The following is a 27,609-nucleotide window of genomic DNA, read 5'->3' as shown; positions in this document are numbered from 1 at the left end:
CCTGGGACAGTAAGGAGATCAAACCATCAATCCTAAAGGAAATTAACCCTCGATATTCACTGGAAGGACTGATGCTGAAACTCCAATACTTTGGCCGCTTAATGCAAAGAACTGACTCACTAGAAAAGACCCTGATGCTGGGAAAGATTGAAGGCAGGAGGAGAAGGGGATGACTGAGGGGCTGGATGGCATCACTGACTCAATGGTAAATGAGCTTAAGCAAACTCCAGGAGACAAGTGAAAGACAGGGAAACCTGGCATGCTGCAGTCCATGGGGTCACAAATAGTTGGACACAACTGAATGATTGAACAAAATATAGATAACTGTGAATTCTAGTTGATTCCAAAATCCATAGTTAATTATTTTGCTATGCAATCTATATAACTGAATAAGTCCTTTCATAGAACTTCCTTCCACTCTCAGCTAAGGAATGAAAAAAATCCTCCTGAAAAGGCTCTGTTACCACTGGAAAAACCATAGCCTTGACTAGATGGACCATTGTAGGCAAAGTAATGTCTCTGGTTTGTTTTTTGTTTTTTTTTTTTTTAGCTTTTTAAATTTTTTTTTGTCTGTTTTTTAATATGCTATCTAGGTTGGTCATAACTTTCCTTCCAAGGAGTAAGTGTCTTTTAATTTCATTGCTGCAATCACCATCTGCTGTGATTTTGGAGCCCAGAAAAATAAAGTCAGCCACTGTTTCCACTGTTTCCCCATCTATTTCCCATGAAGTGATGGGACCAGATGTGATGATCTTAGTTTTCTGAATGTTGAGCTTTAAGCCAACTTTTTCATTCTCCTCTTTCCCTTTCATCAAGAGGCTATTTAGTTCTTCACTTTCTGCCATAAGGATGGTGTCATCTGCATATCTGAGGTTATTGATATTTCTCCCAGCAATCTTGATTCCAGCTTGTGCTTCCTCCAGCCCAGCATTTCTCATAATGTACTCTACATATAAGTTAAATAAGCAGGGTGACAATATACAGCCTTGACATACTCCTTTTCTTATTTGGAACCAGGCTGTTGTCGCTTGGACTGCAAGGAGATCCAACCAGTCCATCCTAGAGGAGATCAGTCCTGGGTGTTCATTGGAAGGACTGATGTTGAAGCTGAAACTCCAATCCTTTGGCTACCTGATGAGAAGAGCTGACTCATCTGAAAAGACCCTGATGCTGGGAAAGATTGAGGGCAGGAGGAGAAGGTGACAATAGAGGATGAGATGGTTGGATGGCATCACCGACTCGATGGACATGGGTTTGGGTAGACTCTGAGAGTTGGTGATGGACAGGGAGGCCTGGTGTGCTGCAGTTCATGGGGTCGCAAAGAGTCAGACATGACTGAGCGACTGAACTGATTAACTGACTATTATAAAAGAAGGAAAAAGGAAGGAAAGGCTATGGCAACTTCTATCTCCAAAGGGTCTTAAACTCTTATTTAAAAAAGCAGACTATACCAAGCTGGTGAGGATCACAGTGAAATATCATTAAGTACTGAACGCTTTCTAGAACACTCTTCAATGTCTTCAGAACTTCAGTAAACTGCTTAGCTTCCAGGTAAACAAATTCAACCATTTTTTGCAATTCAACTCAAGATTTTATTTTTAATAGATGTGTCAAGTCTCTCAAAACTCAATTATAGCAGGTTATTCTGTAACGTATCAATCATACAGTGGTCTGCTCAGCTCACTGTTGACTGATCAACTAGCACTCATTTTTAGAAGCTTTCATTCTATAGTTTTTACTGATAAGAAATATTTTTAAATTCAATCTAGTATTGAATGTTCAATTTAAAAAATTCAGTTGTATCACATAACTTATTACTAACGGAATCTCCAGCAAGTTTTGTTGTTGGTGGTGGGTTTTTCTGGTTTTAAGTATTTGTTTTTTCAAATGAGCTTAGAATTTAAAGTGGGAATTCAAAGAACACTGGTGCAGTATTTACAAAGTATCAAACTTTCACTGAGCTAAATACTTTAGGTCTCCAACTAGAAAATTGTTTTATTAAATACCCCTGACCTGAAACCCTGGCTGTTCATTGATAATCAGTTCTGGATGTTTATTGCTAGGACTGATGTTGAAGCTGAAACTCCAATACTTTGGCCACCTAATGCGAAGAGTTGACTCATTTGAAAAGACCCTGATGCTGGGAAAGGTTGAAGGCAGGAGGAAAAGGGGACCACAGAAGATGAGATGGTTGGATGGCATCACCGACTCGATGGACATGGGTTTGAGTGGACTCCGGGAGTTGGTGATGGACAGGGAGGCCTGGCGTGCTCCAATTCATGGGGCCGCAAAGAGTCGGACACGACTGAGCAACTGAGCTGACCTGAAACCCACACTATGTGCTGCAATCTAATCTTACACAAAAGTATCAATTTCACAGCTTAAGTGTGTTCACAAAGTTGAGCCCAAATCACATAAATTATCATCTCCTTAATTAAGGAAAGATAATTTACTGAACAGTTTATTCTACATTAATAGTATAAACTGACTATAATTCTATTAGACAATGTTTAAAATAGACAAGAGAGGTTTATTTTAGTTTGATATACATTGCATGAAACTGCTTTCCAGAAAAAAATGAAAGCCTATTATTCTTTTATACCCTTAATGATGGATTGTCAATCTTTGTATTTAATTAATGAAATGTATAAAATAAGATATCTTGTTGATTACTAGGTTAGATTTAACATCGTTTCATGTTGTTGACCACTGCTATTTCTTTTTTTCATATTCTGTTTTTCTCCTAGCATATTTATCCTTTTAAAGATTTAAAAGCTTTTCATAAATTACATATTTTGCCCTATCATTTGTCTTGCAAATATTTACCCCAATCTGTGGCTGCCTTTTAACAAATTTGGCTACAACCCATAAATTATCAATCTTCTCCTTCATGAATTCTGGGTTTTTAGAAAGGCGATCCAACCAGAAGTGTAAAAATAATGTATTCCCCTACAGTTTATCCATCCGCAATTTGCTTTGGCACTAGAGGTGGTCACTTCTTTTGAGAGTCCTATATACTCCTAACTTCTAAAACTCTAAGACAGATTAATCAGAAAGTGTGTGCACATTCATATTTTTCATGACTCAAAAATTTAGATGTATTCCACTCTAGTATATGTGCTAAGTCACTTTAGTCCTATCTGACTCTGTGAGACCCTATGGACTGTAGCCCACCAGGCTCCTCTGTCCATGGGATTTCTCCAGGCAAGAATACTGGAGTGGGTTGCCATGCCCTCCTCCAGGGGATCTTCCCAACCCAGGGATCGAACCCACGTCTCTTATGTCTCCTGCACTGGCAGGCAGGTCTTTACCACAAGAGCCACCTGGGAAGCCATTCTACCCTGCTGCTGCTGCTGCTGCTAAGTCACTTCAGTCGTGTCCGACTCTGTGCGACCCCACAGATGCGACCCCACAGACGGCAGCCTACCAGGCTCCTCCATCCATGGGATTTTCCAGGCAAGAGTACTGGAGTGGGTTGCCATTGCTTTCTCCGATTCCACCCTACTAGTTGTTATTTCTTTTTCTCAACAATACTTTTTAACCCCGGTCATCCTCTTAACTGGGCTTCCCAGGTGTGCAGTGTTAAAGACTCAGCCTGCCACTGCAGGAGATGCAGGTCGGAAAGATTCCCTGAAGGAAATGGCTACCCATTCCAGTATTCTTGCCTGAAAAGTCCCATGGACAGAGGAGCCTGGCAGGTTATATTCCATGGGGTTGCAAAGAGTTGGCTATGACTGAGCATGCACACATCCTAATTGTTAGTTATCCTTCTCCCAATCAGTCATGTTCTTCCCATATCACTGCATCCAAAACTGAAACCAATACTTCAGATGAAATAAAAATAGTTCAATACATGACCATGATGGTGTGCCTCTGTTAGGTTTCAAATTTCTTAACAATGCCCAGTACTTTATCCAAACTGTACTGAACCACTGTTTTTAGAACATTGTTTATAAGTCTTAGCTCATATTCCTCTAACAAAAAGTATATACTTTATCCTTGTCCACAATGAACCTCATTTGTTAAGAGTCTGATTACTCATGTAGGCACATTTTTCAACATATCAGTGATACCTGGAAACTATAACATAAAATCTCTCAGATACTGATGGTAAAAGTGTTAACTACTTGAACTTCACTGAAGGGTACTTTGGCCAAATCTACCAAAACTGCAAATGCAGACATTCCTTGATTTATCAATTCTATTTCAAGGAATTAATCTCACAGGGAAACTTATACACATGTAAAATCATGTATAAACAAGGAAATATTCTATTGCATTGTTAATAGTGGTAAAGTTTGCCAACAACTTAAGTATCCATTAATAAGAGACAGTTAAATCAATTATGATACATCCATACAATGAATACTGTGTAGCCATAAAAAATAACAATATAAATTCTTCCATATAACAATATAAAACTTATACACAACAATATAAAATTATCTCTAAGACATACAGTGGGGACAGGGGGAAGGAAAAGAATTGTGCATACAACATGATATCATATGTAATAAAGGGGGGACAACATGCATTTTGTGTATTTCTAGAATGATACAAAAAATTTCAATGTTGCCTCCAGGGGAGAGTCCTGGTAGCAAGATGAAGGGACTTCATGATATGTTTTTGCACTCTAAAGATTTTATGTACAGTGGACCTGTAAACAACACGGGTCCCCTTATATGTGGATTTTTTTCCACTAAACATCTATTACAAGAAGCCAGAGTTGGTTGAATCTGCAGATATGGAACCAGGGATACAGAGGCAGACCATAAAGTTATATGAAGATTTTCAACTGCATGGAGACTTGTTATTGCTAACCCCCCACCTTGTTCAAGATCAAGGGTACTGTAAGTACACTACTTTTGCAAAACAAACCAGCGTAACATTTACCAGTTGCTTTCTGAATGTTTTTAAACTTTTTACCTGACAGTAACACTTTGTAGTCTTTTCCATTAATTCTCACACTTTTCATAACATATGCTTTGCTTAAAAATAGCTTACTTTACTTGGCCAATGGTTACAAAATGCTTTTATTACTCTCTGCGAACCTATGGACCATAGCCTGCCAGGCTCCTCTGTCCATGAAATTTTCTAGGCAAGAATACTAGACTAGGTTGCCATACCCTCCCCTCCAGGGGATCTTCCCAGCCTAGGGATGGAACTCACATCTCTTACGTCTGCCTGCATTGGCAGGCAGGTTCTTTACCACTAGCTCCATTTGGGAAGTCCAAAGATGAGATAGTATGAGCAAATATTAGGTGTCTTCCATGTGCCAAGCACTGTGCTGGATGTTAAGACATATACAGTCTCTGCTTAAGTTATATCACTATTATAATTTCTTTTCCCCAAGAGGAAGTATTTCCCCCTGATTACAAAAAAATCACATAGACTTATAGCTTTTTAAAATAGGCAACAGAAAAACATGAAAATCAGGTTTAATCCCACTATCAAGAGACAATGATTTTTAACATTTCATGCATCTTTCTAAAGTTTCTCACTTAAGATATATCTTTTAAAAAAATCCCCATTTTTTTAATATTCATATTCATATATGAATTCATATATTCAATATATTCATATTATATTATTTAGCAATGCATATTTCCATTTGAAGAACACAGATAAACATTCTCCTGTTATTAAATATTATATTTAAATGTTTCAAATTTTGTTTTAAGTCAATGTGTTTAGGATTAAACATCCTCCTACTTAAATGTTCTAAAATGTTCAACTTTTTAGCAGTTTCTTTTTTAATTATTCCCAGCTCTGATGTTTCTACCATTATTTCTTTTTTTGAAAATTTAGAACATTTTAATAAAATAACCTGAAGTAGTGAAGTCCAATGAGATCCTTGCATTGTAAGTCTTAACTGACTGTTCTTTAAGGGGGAGGGGCTTACATCTCCTTTGTCTGCATGCAAAAGCTATGAAATCCAGATTGATATGGGGGTGCTGCATTGATGACACAACAAACACCTCAAGATGAAGGGCTGTAAAGCTTCCAAAGTGGCAAACTGCTCCACTCACTGTTCCCTGCCTTAGGCCTTCTGGTCATGGTCTATGGAGATCAGCTCACTGTGCATCATTTTTATCACTGCCCATATCGAGTCCTCTGTGCTCCCAATATACTTTTTATTAGTTATACATTCTTTATCGCTACCTTCATAACCTTGGATAATATAATCATTACCTTCATTTTCTTTTTCTATTTTAAGACAGTAGCCACTGCCTTACCACTTTTAAGGTAATGATGCTGGCACTCTTTTTCTATTTGGTTCTCTTCACCTCCATTTCCCTCTCAACGTGTACCATTCTAAGTCTATTCTTTTGTACAATCAAGCAACCTCTATCAAGTCTAATGGTTGTCCTACTTTCCATTGTATGAATACACCATAATTCACATGATGAAACCTCTACTGAATAACACGTTCCCCATTTTCACTTATGGATTCATTTTGATATTTGGCAAAACTAATACAATTTTGTAAAGTTTAAAAATAAAATAAAATTGTAGTTGGGAAAAAAAAGTGCTGAACAAACATCTTATATGCATCTTATACACTTGTTCAGTTTTTTCTTTAAGGTAAATTCTTAGAAGTGGAGCTTTCTGCGTGAAAAGAACCTTGTTAAGGCCAAACTACCTTGCAAAAAGATTTACAGGCTTTGAAATTGATTAGAAAAAAGATCATCTCTGAATGTTCATACTTTCATTCTTTTTCCCAAAACTGAATTTTATGGGAAGGTCTGGTTCTCATTAAGTGTCATACAACAGATCATTCATTTACATAAGTATGCATTTGCATATTTCTATTATATTCTGAAAACAAAATAAAATGGTTGGGTATATTTACATAATCATAAGCTGATGTTTTTGCCAGTTTATTTGGCAACTTTTTTTTTTACTGCACTGTGTAGCACGAGGTAGCTAGTTCCCCATCCGCTGCGATGGAAGCATGGAGTCTCATCCACGGCATCTTGAAGGAAGTCCCAAAACTGGCTTTTAAACATAAATCATAATTTCTTATAAAAGGTATTATTATATAAGCAAATTTCATACTTCTCTAAATTTCAAAATTGATCAACTGGTTTGAAGACACATTTTATACACACACACGCCCCTAATGAGGCCATGCACCTTTTTTGAGGCTAACAATACCTAGACTTTCCTCAAGCATATTTTCCTTTAAATTTTGTCTCCAAAATCTAATACTGAACAACACTTTCCTGATTCAACTGGTTTTTTAAAAGTCTACGAAAATGTCATAAATCAACACAGAATTTCTCTTATTTTTATAAACTGATCATATTTTTAAGAACACACAAAATGTTCTCATAGTTGAGTGTATCAGGTTGTCTAAGCTGACAGGCATTTAGCTAATATTATAAAATTTTATGATTACAGTGGAAATTTGAAAAATCTGATTTTTCAAATGCTTGGGAATATGCATTTCAGAGTTCAAATGTATGAAAATTCAGTGTGAACATCTGAAAAATTTTAAGAAAATTTCTTGTTTTTATACAACTATTTAAAAGCAATCTATGCACAGCGGTGAAGCAGAGCTGGCCATGTGAGGAACGGTCAGGAGGGCCCCACACCTGGTGTTCTGCTCCTGCTGTCTCGAACTTCTTAATTTTTGAGCAAGATACCTCACATTTTCACTCATCCTGCACCTCGCGAGTAACCAATGAGGTAACCCCCCAAATAATTTGAAGCCAAGATGAATAAGGTTTCTCTCTAGAATTAAACACAAAAACTGGTAAAAAATAACAAACACACACTAGCAGTTCTCTAACACAAGAAAGTGCAAATGTATCTGGAAAAAGATCTGTAACACACACAACTCCACTTGGCAGGGTTTAGGAACAATCTTAGAAAAAGAGAGAAGTAATGTACGTATTATTTTAGTGAAAAGAAATTTAAGTATATTATATCCAGCTTCATGAACATAGCTGGAAAGGCAACCCGTTAAAGATGAGAAAGAAAAAACAAAGAGGTTAAGTTATACTATCTAGCCATGAATTGTTCCTGAGCAAAAATATCCACACCTCATATATCCATATCACTGATGAGTCACTGGGCTATAAGAGTGTGGGCCTCAAGAATCAAAATCATAGAAATACCTAATTAATTAAAAAAGCAAGATATGCCATGCTGCTGCTGCAGCCAAGTCGCTTCAGTCGTGTCCGACTCTGTGCGACCCCACCAGGCTCCCCTGTCCCTGGGATTCTCCAGGCAAGAACACTGGAGTGGGTTGCCATTTCCTTCTCCAGTGCATGAAAGTGAAAAGTGAAAGTGACGTCGCTAAGTCGTGTCCAACCCTTAGCAACCCCATGGACTGTGGCCTACCAGGCTCCTCCGTCCATGGGATTTTCCAGGCAAGAGTACTGGAGTGGGGTGCCATTGCCTTCTCCGAAGATATGCCATAGGTTTCAATAAATTTCAAAAGATTAAAACTTAATTTTCTCTGATCACAACAGCATGAAACTACAAACTAATAACAAAAAGGTAACTAGAAAGATAGTTCTGAATTAACTATAAGAAATAAGGAAATTAGAAAATATTTTCAGCTAATATTAAAAACAAGGCATAAAATGTTGCAGAATGCAGCTAAAGCTGTGCGTTAAAGGGATCCTAAAAAAGAAAGCTGAAATATTCAATAATTCAAGTATGTATCTCAATAAATCAGAAAAGTTTAAGCCCAAAGAAATGAGAAGAAAGGAAACAATAAAGCAAAAAATGAGATAGACAACATGCAATAGAAAGTTAAAAAAATAAAATAACAAAGTTGGTTCTTTGAAAAGACAATGAAATTGTTAAGAATTTGGCAAGTCAAGGGGAAAAAAAGAAAATGCAAATTATCAATGATAGGAAAGTAAAAGAGCCATAACTAAGGTCCCATAGATGTTAAAAAGATACTTAAGTGCTTGTTTGGAACAATTTAAGTACATATATCAGAATATTTTTTAAAATATATTTGTAAAATTCGAAAAACAGAAAAACTCCTAGTAAAACACTAAAATTAAGAGACAGTATATAGTTCTAAATCTACAAAATGTATGAAATCCAGAACTAAAAACCTTCCCTAGAAAGACAACTCGAGGCCCAGTTGTCTTCGCCAGTAAACTCTTCAAAACATTCCGAGAGGAAACAACTATTTTATATGAACTCTTCCAGAGACAGAAGAAGTGGAATACTTCGCAATTCATTTGATGAGGCAAGCACAAAATATGACAAACACAACAAGGAAGATTCTATGCTAATCTCCCTCTTTAACACAGATGTAATAATTCTTAAAGTATCAGCCAATCCAAACACATATAAAAAAGGAGCAATACATTTCAAACTCCAAGAATAGAGGTTGCTTTGACATTTAAGAAACTCAATGTAATTCATCACATTATCAGAGGAGAGGAGAGAAGTCACATATAATCACCTCAATAAAAGAAGAAATAGCATATGACCAAATTCACTATCTAGCATGACTTCAAAAACAAACAAAAAAAACCCCCAAAAACTCTTGGCAAAGTTAGGATTATACGGAACCTTTTTTGATCTGATAAAGGGTATCTATACAAAATCTAAAGCAAACATCATCCTTAATGGTGAAATACTGAAAGCTTTCCCTCTGAAATGTGAAATACAAGAATACCCACTATTTCTTTTAGTATTCAACACTAAATTGGAGATACTAAGCAGAGCATTTAGGTGAAAAAAAACCAATGGTATACAGTTTGAAAAGGAAAGAAATATCACTTGTTATTTGCATGACATGATTGAGTTCACACACAAAAAAACCCAAAAGAATCTATTATAAACACTTAAAATTAAGAGAATTTACCAATATACTTGATTAAAAGTAACAAATGAAAGTCAATTGTTTTATGTATCAGCCTTGACATTTATGAAATAATTTAAGAATAGAACTATTTACAACAGCATTAACAAATGAGATACTTAAGAATAAACTAACAAAATAAAACCTCGACGCAGAAAGTTGTAAGTGTTGTTGAAACAAACAAAAGGCTACATCAATAACGGAGGATGATATACCACATTCAGAGATCTGAATGTTGGAAAGACATCAATTCTTTCTCAAATTGATGTCTAGAATCAATACAATCCCAATCAAAATTCCAGCAGGTTTATGCACATGGAAACTGATCCTAATCATAAAATGTAGATTAAAATGCAAAGGTCCAAGAAAAGCTGAAACAATCTTGAAGAAATACCGAGTTCAAGGACAGGACTTATATTAGCAAATATCAAGTCTCACATAAAACTGAAGTAATCAGGAACGTAGTACATGCACAAATAGAAAAACCAATCAATGCAATAGAACAAATAAATGTAAACAAAGGAATCTTATAAAATGCCGATAAGAAAGTAAACTGACTCAACTACTCTGAAAACTACTTGGTGTTATTTACTAAAACTGAATATAAGTGTATCAGTTATGAGTAGATATATAAGTATCATAGGATACTATAACCTTGCTAACTCAAAGTGTAGTCCAGAACCAGTACATCTGGAATTCCCTTAAGCTTGTTAGGAACCCAGACTCTCAGGGCCTATCCCAGATCTGCTGAAGTAGACTGTGCATGTTAAGAAGACCCCCAGGTGACTGATATGGACAAGATAGTTTAAGCAGCAATGCCCTAGGATCCAGCAATTTCACTCCCCGGTATACATACGCCCATCAGAAGTCCGGTCTCTTGGCAAAACCCTTGTTAGCCTTTGCCCTGCTTCATTTTATACTCCAAGGCCAAATCTGCCCGTTACTTAACGTGTATCTTGACTTCCTACTTTTACATTCCAGTCCCCTATAATGAAAAGGACATCTTTGTTGGGTGTTAGTTCTAGAAGGTCTTCTACAGGTCTTCCCAGAACCAGTCAACTTTAGCGTCTTCAGCATTGCTGGCTGGGGCATAGACTTGGATTACTGTGACACTGAATGGTTTGCCTTGGAAACCAAGAGATGATTCTATCGTTTTTGAGAATGCACCCTAGAACTGCATTTAGGACTCTTTGTTGACTATGAGAGCTACTCCATTACTTCTAAGGGATTCTTGCCCACAGTAGCACATATAATGGTCATCTGAGTTAAATTCGCCCATTGCAGTCCATTTTAATTCATTGATTCCTAAAATGTCAATGTTCACTTTTGCCATCTCCTGTTTAACCACTTTCAATTTACCTTGATTCATGGACCTAACATTCCAGGTTCATATGCAATATTGTTCTTTACATAATCAGACTTTACTTCCATTACCAGTCACATCCACAACTGGGTGTTGTTTTTGCTTTGGCTGTATCTTCATTCGTTCTTGAGTTATTTCTATACTCTTCTCCAGTAAGTAGCATTATTGGGCACCTACTGACCTGCGGAGTTCATCTTTCAGTGTCCTCTCTTTTTGTCTTTTCATACTGTTCATGGGGTTCTCAAGGCAAGAATACTGAAGTAGTCTGCAATTCCCTTCTCCAGTGGACCACATTTTGTCAGAAATCTCCACGAACAATACAAGAGAAGACTCTACACATGGATATCACCAGATGGTTGATATCAAAATCAGACTGATTATATTCTCTGCAGCCAAAGATGGAGAAGCTCTATATATTCAGCAAAAACAAGACCGGAAGCTGACTGTGGCTCAGATCATGAACTCCTTATTGCCAAATTCAGACTTAAATTGAAGAAAGTAGGGAAAACCATTAGACCATTCAGGTATGACCTAAATCAAATCCCTTACGATTATACAGTGGAAGTGAGAAATAGATTCAAGGAATTAGAGCTGATAGACAGAGTGCCTGAAGAACTATGGGCAGAGGTTCATGACGCTGTACAGGAGGCAGGGATTAAGACCATCCCCAAGAAAAAGAAATGCAAAAAGGCAAAATGGTTGTCTGAGGAGGCCTTGCAAATAGCTGTGAAAAGAAGAGAACTGAAAGGCAAAGGGGAAAAGGAAAGATATACCCATTTGAATGCAGAGTTCCAAAGAACAGCAAGGAGAAATAAGAAAGCCTTCCTCAGTGATCAATGCAAGGAAATAGAGGAAAACAACAGAATGGGAAAGACTAGAGATCTCTTCAAGAAAATTAGAGATACCAAGGGAACATTTCTTGCAAAGATGGGCTCAATAAAGGACAGAAATGGTATGGACCTAACAGAAGCAGAAGATATTAAGAAGAGGTGGCAAGAATACACAGAAGAACTGTACAAAAAAGATCTTCATGACCCAGATAATCATGATGGTGTGATCACTCAGCTAGGGCCAGACATCCTGGAATGTGAAGTCAAATGGGCCTTAGAAAGCATCACTACGAACAAAGCTAGTGGAGGTGATGAATTCCAGTTGAGCTATTTCAAATCCTAAAAGATGATGCTGTGAAAGTGCTGCACTCAGTATGCCAGCAAATTTGGAAAACTCAGCAGTGGCCACAGGACTGAAAAAGGTCAGTTTTCATTCCAATCCCAAAGAAAGGCAATGTCAAAGAATAATCAAACTACCGCACAAGTGCTCTCATCTCACACACTAGCAAAATAATTCTCAAAATTCTCCAAGCCAGGCTTCAACAGTACATGAACCGTGAACTTCCAGATGTTCACGCTGGATTTAGAAAAGGCAGAGGAACCAGAGATCAAATTGCCAACATCTGTTGGATCATCTATAAAGCAAGAGAATTCCAGAAAAATATCTACTTCTGCTTTATTGACTATGCCAAAGCCTTTGACTGTGTGGATCACAATACTCTGTGGAAAACTCTTTACAAGATGGGAATACCAGACCACATTACTTGCCTCCTGAGAAGTCTGTATGCAGGTCAGGAAGCAAGTTAGAACTGGACATGGAATAACAGACTGCCTCCAAATCAGGAAAAGGAGTACGTCAAGGCTGTATATTGTCATCCTGCTTATTTAACTTATATGCAGAGTATATCATGAGAAATGCTGGGCTGGAAGAAGCACAAGCTGGAATCAAGATTGCCGAGAGAAATATCAATAACCTCAGATATTCAGATGACACCACCCTTATGGCAGAAAGTGAAGAGAAACTAAAAACCCTCTTGATGAAAGTGAAAGAGGAGAGTGAAAAAGTTGGCTTAAAACTAAGTATTCAGAAAATGAAGATCATGGCATCCAGTCCCATCACTTCATGGCAAATAGATGGGGAAATGATGGAAACAGTGACAGACTTTATTATTTTGGGCTCCAAAATCACTGCAGATGGTGACTGCAGCCATGAAATTAAAAGACGCTTACTCCTTGGAAGAAAAGCTATGACCAACCTGGACAGAACATTAAAAAGCAGAGACATTACTTTGCCAACAAAGGTCCAACTAGTCAAAGCTATGTTTTTTCCAGTAGTCATGTATGGATATGAGAGTTGGACCACAAAGAAAGCTGAGCACCAAAGAATTGATGCTTTCGAACTGTGGTGTTGGAGGAGACTCTTGAGAGTCCCTTGGACTGCAAGATCAAACCAGTCAATCCTAAAGGAAATTAACCCTGAATATTCATTGGAAGGACTGATGCTGAAGCTGAAAACTCCAATACTTTGGCCACCTAATGAGAAGAGCTGACTCACTGAAAACACTCTGATGCTGGGAAAGATTGAAGGCAAGAGGAGATGGGGACAACAGAGGATGAGATGGTTGGATGGCATCACCTATTCGATGGACATGAGTCTGAGCAAGCGCTGGGAGATGGTGAAGGACAGGGAAGCCTGGTGTGCTGCAGTCCATGAGGTCGCAAAGAGTTAGACATGACTGAGTGACTGAACTGATCAGAAATGCAGACAGATATCCACCAACAGACATTACAAAAAGTATTAATAATAATAGCCAAAACCAAAAATTACCCCAATGCCAGACAATGGAAAGAATCAGTTGTGGGATAATCACCAAAAAATGAGAAGAAACACTCTATAATTCACAAATATATCGCTGTATAAACAAAGCAGACCAAGAGAATACATCCTGTATGTTTTAATTTACATGATGTACAAAAACAGGAAAAACTATGCATTCTGAAGGCAGCAGTTATTACCTTTAGGTGACCCGGGAACATTACTCTCTCTTAGTTACTATTTCATGAGATGCAGTTTTACATGGATGGGAAAATCCATCAAGCTGTATATATACATGCATTTTGTATACTTTCTGTATATATATATTGTACTTTTTAAAAAGTTCTTTAAAAAGTTCCAGAAGATTAAATGGGTCACCTATATAGAAAATGAATTCTCTCTCAATAAGTCTGCCTTTTGTTTTTTTAAGTTCTGAAAGGACAGACACCAAAATTTAAAAAATTTTTTCCTCTGGGAGAGGCTTACAATGGTTGAATTCTTTTGTTTACTCTTCTAAGCTTCTCATTTCTTTTTTTTCTTTTTTTTTTTTTTTTTGAATAGTTACAGAAATATTTATTTAAAGTAACACTTTATAAAAAAAAACAACACAGAAATGATTTAGATTAAAAGCTCCAAGGTGTATTGTTTCATACCTGTTATTGCTATCTATACCTTCACCCCATTATTAAGCCACTTCAGGTAACTTTCAGTTCATAAATTTACAGTGAGGTTACAGAGCCCAGTCAGGATGGGACAGAATGTGTTCCAAGTTAGGAAGGGACCACGTGACTCGTCAGTGATGTCTCCCATGGAGCATGTATGCTTCACTGTTTCTTCCTGCACATCTTTTGGCTTCTCTGGTTGTGGCTGGTTTAGAGTCTCCTGATGCTAATGATGTGCTGCTTTTTGATCCTAGGAGGCTGATCTAAGCTTTCAGGCCTCCTCTCCTGTAGGCCCTAATTATGAACTGTGAGGTTCAGGAGAGCTGGACAATCTGAAGGCTGGGAACGAATGCTTGCTTAAGGGAGGAATTGCCATTCCAACATCAACTATCTTTAATCCTACTGCAGAAACTGTTTTCATTCTGGGGATGGTGAGTCCTAGAAGATCATGGCCAACAAGCAGATGTCCTAGGTAGCTTCCTCTGAGAGTCTATCTCCAAGAGAGAGCCATGTGGCCACTGCTTTTATCATATTCCTAATAGCTGCTCCATTTCCTCAAGGGCTGTTGTGAAATCATTTTCTTGACTGCTATATAAGGTCTGTTGTTCAAGGAACTGGGCTCTCTCTTCTTCTTTCAACTCTACCTTTGAGGCATGTAACTCCTCCATCTGCTTTTTGGCTGTTTCGTTAAAAAGCTTCAGTTCATCTTGCAAAGTTTGTAACAGCAGCATGGAGTCCACGTGATCTGCGGTGGAGTCTTGCTGTGACGCCAGGGTCTCACTGCCTGGGTTGAGGCCTTTGCTTTCTAAAATTGCCAAACGGTTGTCCTGAAACTTCTCCAGCAGCTCTACTTTTTGAGTCAGGTCCTTCAGCTCTCCCTGAGTTTCAATCAATTTCTGGTGCAACTGCTTGTTGACAGCCTCTAAGAGTTGGTTCTTATCCTTGAGCTCTTCTTCCGGTTTCTGTTTACTCAATGGTTTGTAGCTCTTCCTGAGGTTCCTCCTGGAGGTGTCTGTAGCCTTCACCTGCCCATTCTCTCGTCTCGGTTTGATGATTTTTGTAACATCATTCTCTGAAGCTCCTGAATGAGGTCTGGAAACATCAACTTCTTTGGACTTAACAGGTAACTGGCTCTTAAAAGTGGCTCGAGTTTGTGCATCTGCGGGCAGACCGCTGCTCAGCACACAGGAGGGCTGCAGGGTGTACACTGTCTTAACCACGCTGGTCATCGTAACGAGGTGGCACGGCTGGGGCCCAGGTGCCTGCTGCTCCTGCCCGCATGCCTCGTCACTCTGGTTCAAAAGATGCTCGGCAATAACTGCCGTACCACCGACCACGTCTAGCTTCTCATTTCTTATTTTCTACCACTAAGGACACTAATTTAGTAAATTATTTTACAAATTTTTTTGGAGGAAGATGGGGAGATTATTCCTAGCAATGAATTCCCAAGGGTTTCAGTGACTGAGAAACCATTCAAAAATTAAATAATTCTTACTATAAGTGAACAAAAACATCGTAGTTCTAAAAGCTAATTTATGGCGCTTACATACAGTTCAGTTCAGTTCAGTTCGGGCACTCAGTCATGTCTGACTCTTCGCGACCATGAATCGTAGCACGCCAGGCCTCCCTGTTCATCACCAATTTCCAGAGTTCACTCAAACTCACATCCATCGAGTCGGTGATGCCATCCAGCCATCTCATCCTCTGTCGTCCCCTTCTCCTCCTGCCCCCAATCCCTCCCAGCATCAGAGTTCTAAAGAAAACAGGAATCCAGCTAGTTTAGGTAAAGAAGATAAATACAGGCAAAATTTCAATGCCTCAAGTTAAGCTCTGTGGTGTTGGAAAAATTTTTTAACTAGGAGTATATGTTACTTTTACATTGTCAAGCTATAGATACCTTTTCATGTCAATATTTTAAAGTTTACTTTATCTCCCTCCCCTTTGTTTAAAAACTTTTATAAGATATAATTCACAGACCGTATCTTTCACCCAAAGTATACAATTCAATGGTTTTCAGTATATTCAAGAGTTGTATGACCATCACCACTATCTCAGGTGGTGCTAGTGGTAAAGAACCTGCCTGCCAAGGCAGGAGACATAGGAGACACAGGTTCAATCCCTGGCTTGGGAAGATCCCCTGGAAGAGACTGTGGCAACCCACTCCAGTCTTCCTGCCTGGAGAATCCCATGGACAGAGGAGCCTGGGGAGCTGCATTGCATGGCATCACAAAGAGTCAGACACAGCTGAAGAAACAGCATGCATGCACCAATATCTAAAATGGCAGAACCTTTTCATCACTCCCAGAAGAAACCCATTCCAACCAGCAGCCACTCTCATGTCTCCCAATCCCTTCAGTTCAGTTCAGTCGCTCAGTCGTGTCCAACTCTTTGAGACCCCATGAATCACAGCACGCCAGGCCTCCCTGTCCGTCACCAACTCCCGGAGTTCACTCAGACTCACGTCCATCGAGTCAGTGATGCCATCCAGCCATCTCATCCTCTTCCGTCCCCTTCTCCTCCTGCCCCCAATCCCTCCCACCATCAGTCTTTTCCAATGAGTCAACTCTTCACATGAGGAGGCCAAAGTACTGGAGTTTCAGCTTTACCATCATTCCTTCCAAAGAACACCCAGGGCTGATCTCCTTCAGAATGGACTGGTTGGATCTCCTTGCAGTCCAAGGGACTCTCAAGAGTCTTCTCTAACACCACAGTTCAATAGCATCAATTCTTCGGCGCTCAGCTTTCTTCACAGTCCAACCCTCACATCCATACATGACCACAAGAAAAACCATAGCCTTGACTAGATGGACCTTTGTTGGCAAAGTAGTGTCTCTGCTTTTGAATATGCAATCTAGGTTGGTCATAACTTTCCTTCCAAGGAGTAAGCGTCTTTTAATTTCATGGCTGCAGTCACCATCTGCGGTACCCTCACCATTAGGCAAGCACTAAGTCACTTTCTGTCTCTACAGATTTTCCTATTCTGGACATTCAACAACTTTTTGTAGTTTGCACAGTACAAGTTTTGCAATTGTTTTGTAAATAGATTCCTAAGTATTCTGACTATAAATAGAAATGTCTTAATCTCATTGTTGAATTGTTCATTGTGAATGCATAAAAATACAAATGACTTTCCTATACTATTGCTACCCTCCCTGATATCCAGGTGAACTCACTCACTAATTCTTATAGTTCTGTACTGGATACCTTAGGATTTTCTATAAATATATACAAGATCATGTCATCTGCAAACACAGTTTTACTTCTTCCTTTCCAACCTGGGCACCTACCTTATCCTTGTAAGGGCTGGAGATTATACATCACCTATCACCAACACATTGATATTTTAAAGACCATCCTGCCTAGAGGCACCACAGTATTTTTTCAAGTTCCATGAAGCTGTACACTCTTAATTAGCATATACATATTAAGGATACATGTTAATTTCTAGAACAAAACAGTAGCCTAGGAATAATACATACGGTTACATTTGATAGCGAAAAGAAAAGAGTGGAAAGTACTTATCTTTAGGAGTATTGAGTAACTCGTCAATTATGCATATTGATGTGGTTAGCCAGGCCATTCTAATTTCCTTTGCTATTACACTAAAGAGAGTCCTGAGGGATTCCTTCCTCTAGAGGCTGGTAAATCTACTCTGCAAATATAAGAAGTATGCATCTCATGAGTTCCCACCCCACCTGAAGTCATATTTGCACTGTGAATAAGAAAGCCAGTATAAATAAGTAACTCATCCCACTTTTACAAAGCAGGAGATCATTACTCATGAAAATGTTTCTATAAAAGCCACCTAGGTAGGTACCATTTTATGCAGCATCAAAATAGATTTTACAAACTCTCTAACTTAAAGATATCCAGAAACAGGGGGAAGAAATAAAACCTGAATGCTGACATAAGGCTATCAACATGGGATATGTCCTGTGTAGTGCCAGTCATGCTAAATGTATGACTTTTTATGCTCAAGGAGATATCTGTTCTAAACCTTCGTAAGTCCAGAGGTAACATCAGTTTATCCTTTTATCCTTTCAGTGTTTTCATTCCTTGAGTCACTATATATTACCACATACTTGGTCATTTGTTAAGAGGGAGGAAATGAAATCACGTTAGAAATCTAATGGGACTGCCAAGAACATAGAAGTAGACATATCCATTGCAGTTTTCTTTATCTCTGAATAAAATACATTACATTGATTAGAACCTTCATATTCTATCACATAACAGTACTTATAACCTATACTCTATGGGTCTTTTTCCTGAACTGCTTTTCCATAGAAATTATACTTTACAAATATTTAAACAGACAACTTAAATATAGCTGGTCTATAGCCTGTGGAACTTAACACTTTAGAATGCTGCTGTATACATAAATATTAAAACCAAAACACTAGACTTTACATCTGTGTTTCCAGTATATTTATTCATCAGAATCTGAAACAAACTTTTACATACACTCAATATCTAAATTATAGCAGGTTGTATTATGTTTCTAAATCAGAAATAAAATCTCCCATAGAAATAAGGTCGTAAGTTGTGATAAGATTTTTTTTCATAAAAAGCTGTTTATGGGAGAGGCTTCCCTGGTGGTCCAGTGGTTAGAATTCTGTACTCCCACTGTAGGGGGACACAGGTTAGATCCCTGTTTAGGGAGCTAAGATCCACATGTCATGTGGGGAAAAAAAAAAAAACCTATTTAAAAATTAAAGAGTTGCTAAAATCTACTACTTAAATACAGTATTGGACTCAGCAATAATAGAGTCAACAAACTTTTGTGGACTATTCTAGCTACCTAACTATGATGGGCTCAATAAAGGACAGAATTGGTATGGACCTAACAGAAGCAGAAGATATTAAGAAGAGGTGGCAAGAATACACAGAAGAACTACACAAAAAAGATCTTCCTGACCCAGATAACCACGATGGTATGATCCCTCAGCTAGGGCCAGACATCCTGGAATGTGAAGTCAAGTGGGCCTTAGAAAGCATCACAACAAACAAAGCTAGTGGAAGTGATGGAATTCCAGCTGAGCTATTTCAAATCCTGAAAGATGAAGCTGTGAAAGGGCTGCACTCAATATGCCAGCAAATTTGGAAAACTCAGCAGTGGCCACAGGACTGGAAAAGGTCAGTTTTCATTCCAATCCCAAAGAAAGGCAATGCCAAAGAATGCTCAAACTACCACACAATTGCTCTCATCTCACATGCTAATAAAGTAATGCTCAAAATTCTCCAAGCCAGGCTTCAGCAACATGTGAACCATGAACTTCCCGATGTTCAAGCTGGTTTTAGAAAAGGCAGAGGAATCAGAGATCAAATTGCCAACATCTGCTGGATCATTGAAAAAGCAAGAGAGTTCCAGAAAAACATCTATTTCTGCTTTATTGACTACGCCAAAGCCTTTGACTGTGTGGATCACTGTGTGGAAAACTCTTCAAGAGATGGGAATACCAGACCACCTGACCCGACTCTTAAGAAATCTGTATGCAGGCCAGGAAGCAACAGTTAGAACTGGACATGGAAAACAATCTGGTTCCAAATAGGAATTGTCACCCTGCTTATTTAACTTATATGCAGCATACATCATGAGAAACGCTGGCCTGGATGAAGCATAAGCTGGAATCAAGATTGCCAGGAGAGAGAGCAATAACCTCAGATAGGCAGATGATACCACACTTATGGCAGAAAGTAAAGAACTAAAGAGCCTCTTGATGAAAGTGAAAGAGGAGAGTGAAAAAGTTGGCTTACAGCTCAATATTCAGAAAACTAAGATCATGGCATCCAGTCCCATCACTTCACAGCAAATAGATGGGGAAATAGTGGAAACAGTGGCTGACTTTATTTTTGGGGACTCCAAAATCACTGCAGATGATGACTGCAGCCATGAAATTAAAAGATGCTTACTCCTTGGAAGGAAAGTTATGACCAACCTAGACAGCATATGAAAAAGCAGAGACATTACTTTGCCAACAAAGGTCCATCTAGTCAAGGCTATGGTTTTTCCAATAGTCACATATGGATGTGAGAGTTGGACTGTGAAGAAAGCTGAGCGCCGAAGAATTGATGCTTTTGAACTGTGGTGTTGGAGAAGACTCTTGAGAGTCCTTTGGACTGCAAGGAGATCCAACCAGTCCATCCTAAAGGAGATCAGCCCTGAGTTTTCATTGGAAGGACTGATGCTGAAACTCCAATACTTTGGCCACCTGGTGTGAAGAGCTGACTCATCTGCAAAGACCCTGATGCTGAGAAAGATTCCAGGCAGGAGGAGAAGGGGACGACAGAGGATGAGATGGTTGAATGGCATCACTGACTCAATGGACATGAGTTTGGGTGAACTCTGGGAATTGGTGATGGACAAGGAGGCCTGCATGCTGAGGTCCATGGGGTCACAAAGAGTTGGACACAACTGAGTGACTGAAGTGAACTGAACTACGATATTCTAGTTACCTAACCGTGATAACACAGAACATTATTTTTAATACTAAGCAAAGGCATTTTTCAAGGTCTTTTAAAAATACTGTGACTTTTGTTCCCCTTCACAGTCATTTAAATTAATTCTTTAAGGTCCTCAAAGTCTATAATGTCAATTGAAAGAAAAATATAGAAAGAAGAAGTAAAGAAATACAATAGCAGTTGATTGGAGAAAAGACAGAAATAATATTTCCTTCACAGGAAAAAGGAAAGGAAGTTGAAACTTTAGGAATGCAACTTTTCTTCTTTAACCCTTCTGGTGACTGTGACCATGTGGCAAGAAAATAACAAAACTGAAGAATGCCCATCAGCACAGGGTAGGAATGTTCACACATGGCATTCAAGTCATGCACTTGCTGTATTTCAGAGTGTCTGTACATATTTCTTCAATGGTATTTCAAATTCAAACAGAAAAGTCTTTACCTTCTACTTGGGTATACAGAAAATATCAATGGATTAATTGTAAATGATCAGATAAACTATTTACTATCATGAATACACTCATTCTCCTTACTTTGAAAAAAGGATTTATTTCATCTACATTTCCCAATGTTCAGTGAGGTTTTTTATGCGGGTGACAAAGACTTCTCTCTGTAAGCAATATTATGTTCGTCGCTCAGTCATGTCCGACATTTTGCAACACCATGGGCTGAAGTCTGCCAGGCTCCTCTGTCCGTGGGGTTTTCCAGGCAAGAATACTGGAATGAGTTGCCATGCCCTTCTCCAGGGGATCCTCCCAACCCAGGGATCAAACCTGGGTCTCCCACATTGCAAGTAGATTCTTTACCATTTGAGCTACTCAAGTATTTGGCTTTAAAATGAACAAATATAAATCAAAGTAACCTGAGATCTAGTCATTCCTTTCCCCTGGACCTCCACTGGCATGAAGTAACCTGGATTTGCCTTGGTAATAACAAGCTACTGGGAGAATATGGTACAATGTTCCTTAGCTGAAGCATCAGCTCTCCAGGTTCCTAGCAGGGTTTGTGAGCACAATCTGCTTCCCTTTGACCTGTGGGCCTACCGCTACTGCAGCCCTCCAGATCACTTCCCCTACAGCATTCCTTAGCAAATGCTCAGCCTCACTTTTAATTCTACTTTCTCTTTCTTCCTACTACCTTGAAGTGAAAGTCAATCAGTTGTGTCTGACTCTTTGCCACCCCATGGACTATACAGCCCATGGAATTCTCCAGGCCAGAATACCAGAGTGGGTAACCTTTCCCTTCTCCACAGGATCTTCCCAACCCAGGGATCAAACCCAGGTCTCCTACTACCTTACTTTGATGCTTATTCTAAATAGATCATTTGGTCATTCTGTTTCTTTATACTTAACTAACTGTTGTTTTCACGAGAGAGCTCTACAACTAGAAAATACTCCTCAGGAACAAGGACTCACCAGGAGGTATTATCGAAATTTAAATGTTTCCATATTCAGACAAAGGCGTTATTTTCCCATATATTTAGACTAGAAATCCAGCACTTTATCATATTTATCTCTTTTGTAGTGGAGTAATATGGGGTCTAATTCCTCTCCCCTTGGGTCTGGGTTGGCTCTGACTCATCGGAAACCAAAAAATGAGCAGAAGTGAAGCAATTTCCGGAACCAGGTCAGAAGCAACCCAGTAGCGTCCTCATGTTCTATTGGGATATTTCATCTCTGGACAGGTCATCTCCAAAAAGTTCCCTGGGCAAACTCTCCCTCTCAGAAAACAGCCATCATGCATACACATTCAAGTCAACAGAGAGGCCATGCAGAAATGCTCTGGCCAGGAGTTTCAGCTGAGCAGAGTCTTCAAGTGTGAGAACTAGATATGGGAGTGAAGACGTCTCCAGCTGATTCTGCCCGCCAGCTGCTGCTTCTTAGCTGAAACCCTAGATTTCAGAGAACAGAGCAAGCCATCCCTGTTATGCCCTGTCTGAGATCCACAGAATCTATCTGTGCGTATGATAAAATGACTTTTTAAACGTTAAACCACTAACATTTGGGGTAGGTTTGCTACATGGCAATCAATAAGAGTCTCCACAGTTACGAATTTCAGAAAGAAAATTAAGAAAACAGGAAAAACTAGCCAAGTAGTATTTGCAAAGAACATGCATCTTCAAACTAAAATGGCCTACCAACGGCCAATACAACAAATTTTAAAAGGTTTATGTCAAGATGTATCATTGCAATCTCTCAAAGATCACGTATAAAATCAGACCTCTACACAGGAACAAGCATTGGGATAGGACTGGCCTCCTCATCACTGAGACTGGATGCTAACAGATAGTATAACAATCCATCAGAATTCTCAGGGAAAACACCCAACCCAACCAGCCATTATATGTACAGAGGGAATAAAAGGACTCAAAAAGGGTACTTCCTTCACATTTTTCAATAAGGTGGTTCTTAAGGATATGTTCCATCATAATCAGGGAGTATGTCAAGAAAGAATGACATTTTAGAAAAAAGACCACATAAGAAAGGAAAGGTAATCAGGATACAGTGCTAGGATGAGAAGTGAACAGTATTTATGTAGTCATAATAATGTAAGTGATTTATAGATTCAACCTATATACAAAGCAAAGACATCTAAATTGCAGTTACATTACAGAATGAAATAAAAATCTCACCAGCTTTGATGAAGTCCTTTACTTTTAAAAACAAAAAGTAAAAAGATACCACAAGCTGGAATTATAAGTTGGAAGATGAAAAAAAGGTAAAGGCACTACTGTTCTAACCACTTAAACAGGTAAAACCAAACTTCTGTTTTTTGGTGTGTTTTTTAAGTCTACAAAATTGATAAATCTCTAGCAAGAATAACAAAGAAAAAAACAGACAACACGAATTTTTATCAGGAATGAAAGGAGGGAATTTCAATACAGGCATTAAAAGAAGAGAATACTGCAAACAATGCTACAACACAAATTCAACACTTTAGGTAAAATGGGCCAATTCCTTAAAAACTCCAATCTATCAAGACTTATCCAAGATGAAATAGGTAACTCAAATATTTAACAAAATTTAACTATAGATAAAAAACCTTCTGTCTACATCTCACAGATGCAGAGAACAAACCAGTGGTTAACAGTGGGGAGAGGGTAGGAGAGAAGGGGCAATAATGGAGTAGGGAATTAAGAGTACAAACTATTAGGTGAGTTACAAGGATATACTGTACAACACAGGGATTAGAGCCAGTATTTTACAGTAACTATAAATGCAGTATAACCTTTACAAACTGTGAATCACTGTGGTATACATCTGTAACTCATAAAATATTTAGAGCAACTATACTTCAGTTTAAAAAAAAAATCTTCTGGGGAAAAAGTCTCCAGGCCCTTATGATTTCACTGGTAAATTCTCTCTCTAGTCATGAAGTCGTGTCCGACTCTTGCGTCCCCATGGACTGTAGCCTGCCAGGCTCCTCTGTCCATGGGATTCTCTAGGCAAGAATACTGGAGTGGGTTGCCATTTCCTTCTACCAAACATCTAAAAAAGAAGTAATGCTAAATATATATAGTCTCTACAGAAAATGGGCTTCTCTTGTGGCTCAGCTAGTAAAGAATCCGCCTGCAATGTGGGAGACCTGGGTTCAATCCCTGGCTTGGGAAGATCTCCTGGAGAAGGGAAGGGCTACCCACTCCAGCATTCTGGCCTGGAGAGTTCCTGTATAGTCCATGGGGTCACAAAGAGTTGGACACAACTGAATGCCTTTCACTTTCACTTTTCACTACAGAAAATACAAGAGGAAGGTACATTTCCCATTCTATGCTGCTACTGCTAAGTTGCTTCAGTCGTGTCCGACTCTGTGCGACCCCATAGACGGCAGCCCACCAGGCTCTCCCATTCCTGGGATTCTCCAGGCAAGAACAGTGGAGTGGGTTGCCATTTCCTTCTCTAATGCATGAAAATGAAAAGTGAAAGTGAAGTCACTCAGTAGTGTCTGACTCTTTGCGACCCCATGGACTGCAGCCCACCAGGCTCCTACGTCCATGGGATTTTCCAGGCAAGAGTACTGGAGTGGGGTGCCATCGCCTTCTCCGCCCATTCTATGAGACCAGCACTAATCTGATTCCAAAGACAGACACTGAAGGAAAACTACAGACCAATATCCCTTCCTAATAAACCTATGTACTCAAAATTCCTCAATATAATACAGCCAGTCCTCTCCATCTGTGGGTTCCACATCTGAATTAAACTAACTGTGGATCAAAGATTTCAGGGGAAAAGCGGCAAAATAAAATAACAAAACTTCAATTTCCCTCATAGGCAACTATTTACACAGTATTTGCATTATATTTACAACTACTTATATAACATTGGTGGCTCAGATGGTAAAGAATCTGCCAGCAATGCCAGAGACCTGAGTTCAATCCCTGGGTTGGGAAGATCCTTCTCCAGTATCCTTGCCTGGAGAATTCCATGGACAGAGGAGCCTGACAGGCTACAGTCCATGGGGTGACAAAGAGTTGGACACAACTGAGCAACTTTCACACAAACACACAACATGTAAATGCTATGTAAACAGATGTAAATATAAATACTATGTAAATAGTTGCTGGCATATACAGCAAATTCAAGTTTTGGTTTTCAGAACTTTCCAGGAATTGTTTGAATACTTTGTAGCTACCAGTTGGCTGCACACAAGGATGGGGGACACGCAGATTCCCCATCTTCCACTACTGAAAATCCATCCTTGAGTAAATGTACCTGGTGAGGGTTTAATCATGATCCCCGTTTTCTAGATCAGGAAAATGAAGCTTGGAGAGATTAACTAGATCTGTTCAAGACAGATCCCACAGCTGCAAAATGAGAGTGCCAAGGTTCAAATCTAGGGCTCACACCAAAGCCTGTGCTCTTAACTACTGAGCTTATGGTGTGGCAGCAAGAGAATCAGGAACAGGCAAGGAGTCACACCCCCACTCACAAGAAGGCACACTGCACAGCTCAGCCTCCCAGCCTTCCCCCAACACAGCCTCCCCTCCCATTCATCAGCACCCAGATGGAAAGGCAGAAAGGAACTGGAGCTGCTTCTCGTAAAGGCTGCCCCCAACTAAGATGGGCACCAAGCAAAGTCTTTGGCAGATATGTTTACAGTGGAAGAAGAATGCCAAGGGCCACACTTCCTGTCCTCAGAAAGCTTGGTCTAGTTTATACCCAAAGATCATGTCCTCCAATTGTCCACAACACATGGTGTGCTCAGGGACTGTAGTACATGTGCACATATACATCAGTGTGTGTAGCAGATGTAATAGTCATGCAAATGCACATGTATATGGAGAGCACTCGAGAGTCTCCTGGAGCCCTAGTAGTGCCACTCTACTTAATAATGTAATCACTCATATAACTGAGCTAAATGGACTCTCACCCTGGCTATGAGAATTAAAAAAAAAAGTTTGCTAAGAGCACATCCAAGACTTTAAGGGCTGCTACTGGTTAAACTACTAAGAACTCTTTCAAAGTAGCCTCAAGCACTTAAACATATCTATATACATGCAAAATCAAGACTTAGGTAACTGCAAATTCCTTAAAGATCATGCAAGGTAACATGTGGTTTACATTTTATACATACATATATAAATATATATATAATTATTTATATGAAATTAAAAGATGCTTACTCCTTGGAGGAAAAGCTATGACCAACCTAGACAGAATATTAAAAAGCAGAGACATTACTTAACCACCAAAGGTCCATCTAGTCAAAGTTATGGTTTTTCCAGTAGTCATGTACGGATTTGAGAGTTGGACTATAAAGAAAGCTGAGTACTGAAGAATTGATGCTTTTGAACTGTGGTGTTGGAGAAGACTCTTGCGAGTCTCTTGGACAGCAAGGACATCCAACCAGTCCATCCTAAAGGAGATAGGTCCTAAATATTCATCGGAAGGACTCATGCTGAAGCTGAAACTCCAATACTTTGGCCACCTGATGCGAAGAGCTGACTCATTTGAAAAGACCCTAATGCTGGGAAAGATTGAAGGTGGGAGAAGGGGACAACAGAGGATGAGATGGTTGGACAGCATCACCAATGCGATGGACATGAGTTTGAGTAGGCTCCAGGAGTTGGTGATGGACAGGGAAGCCCGGCGTGCTACAGTCCATGGGGTCACAAAGAGTCGGACACGACTGAGCAACTGAACTGAACTGATATATACATATACACACAAATGATAATATACATTCCTTGAAAAATACTGTTTAGCAAAGCAACTGACAAAGGATTATTCTCCAAATAAAGAAACAGCTCATGCACCTCCATATCAAAAAAAACAGCCTAATCAAAAAATGGGTGGAAGACCTAAACAGACATTTCTCCAAAGAAGACATACAGATGGTCAAACACATGGAAAGACACTCAACATCATTAATTATTAGAGAAATGTAAATCAAAACTACAAGAAAATATCAGCTCACACTGGTCAGAATGGCCATCATCACAAAATCCACACACGGTAAATGATGGAGAGGGTGTGGAGGAAAGGGAATCTTCCTACACTGCTGGTGGGAACGTAAACTGATAAAGCCACTATGGAGAACACTATGGAGGTTCCTTATAGAACTAAAAATGGAACTACCATGTGACCCAGCAATCCCACTACGGGGCATATTCCCAGAGAAAAACCTAATTCAAAAAGACAC

At 39.1% G+C, this 27,609-nt stretch overlaps 2 protein-coding genes across 5 annotated transcripts in view; both read right to left on the bottom strand.

Moving 5' to 3' along the window:
* The window catches only part of CNNM2 (cyclin and CBS domain divalent metal cation transport mediator 2), a 186,963-nt gene that overhangs the window by 80,049 nt on the left and 79,305 nt on the right, over positions 1–27,609 (bottom strand). The gene's annotated exons all lie outside the window — the stretch shown is intronic.
* LOC112581630 (small kinetochore-associated protein-like) lies at positions 14,465–27,402 on the bottom strand. Its single transcript, XM_045164224.1, has 2 exons — positions 27,385–27,402; positions 14,465–15,870 (listed from the first exon to the last, which is right to left on the bottom strand). Exons 1-2 carry the CDS (start codon positions 27,400–27,402, stop codon positions 15,037–15,039), a joined length of 852 nt encoding a protein of 283 aa, XP_045020159.1. The 3' UTR covers positions 14,465–15,036.

This window comes from Bubalus bubalis, chromosome 23 (assembly GCF_019923935.1).
Source record: "Bubalus bubalis isolate 160015118507 breed Murrah chromosome 23, NDDB_SH_1, whole genome shotgun sequence".
In the NCBI taxonomy this organism is placed as follows: domain Eukaryota; kingdom Metazoa; phylum Chordata; class Mammalia; order Artiodactyla; family Bovidae; genus Bubalus; species Bubalus bubalis.
The sequence above is the reverse complement of the archived record's forward strand: the minus strand, read 5'-3'. Positions and strand labels throughout refer to the sequence as shown.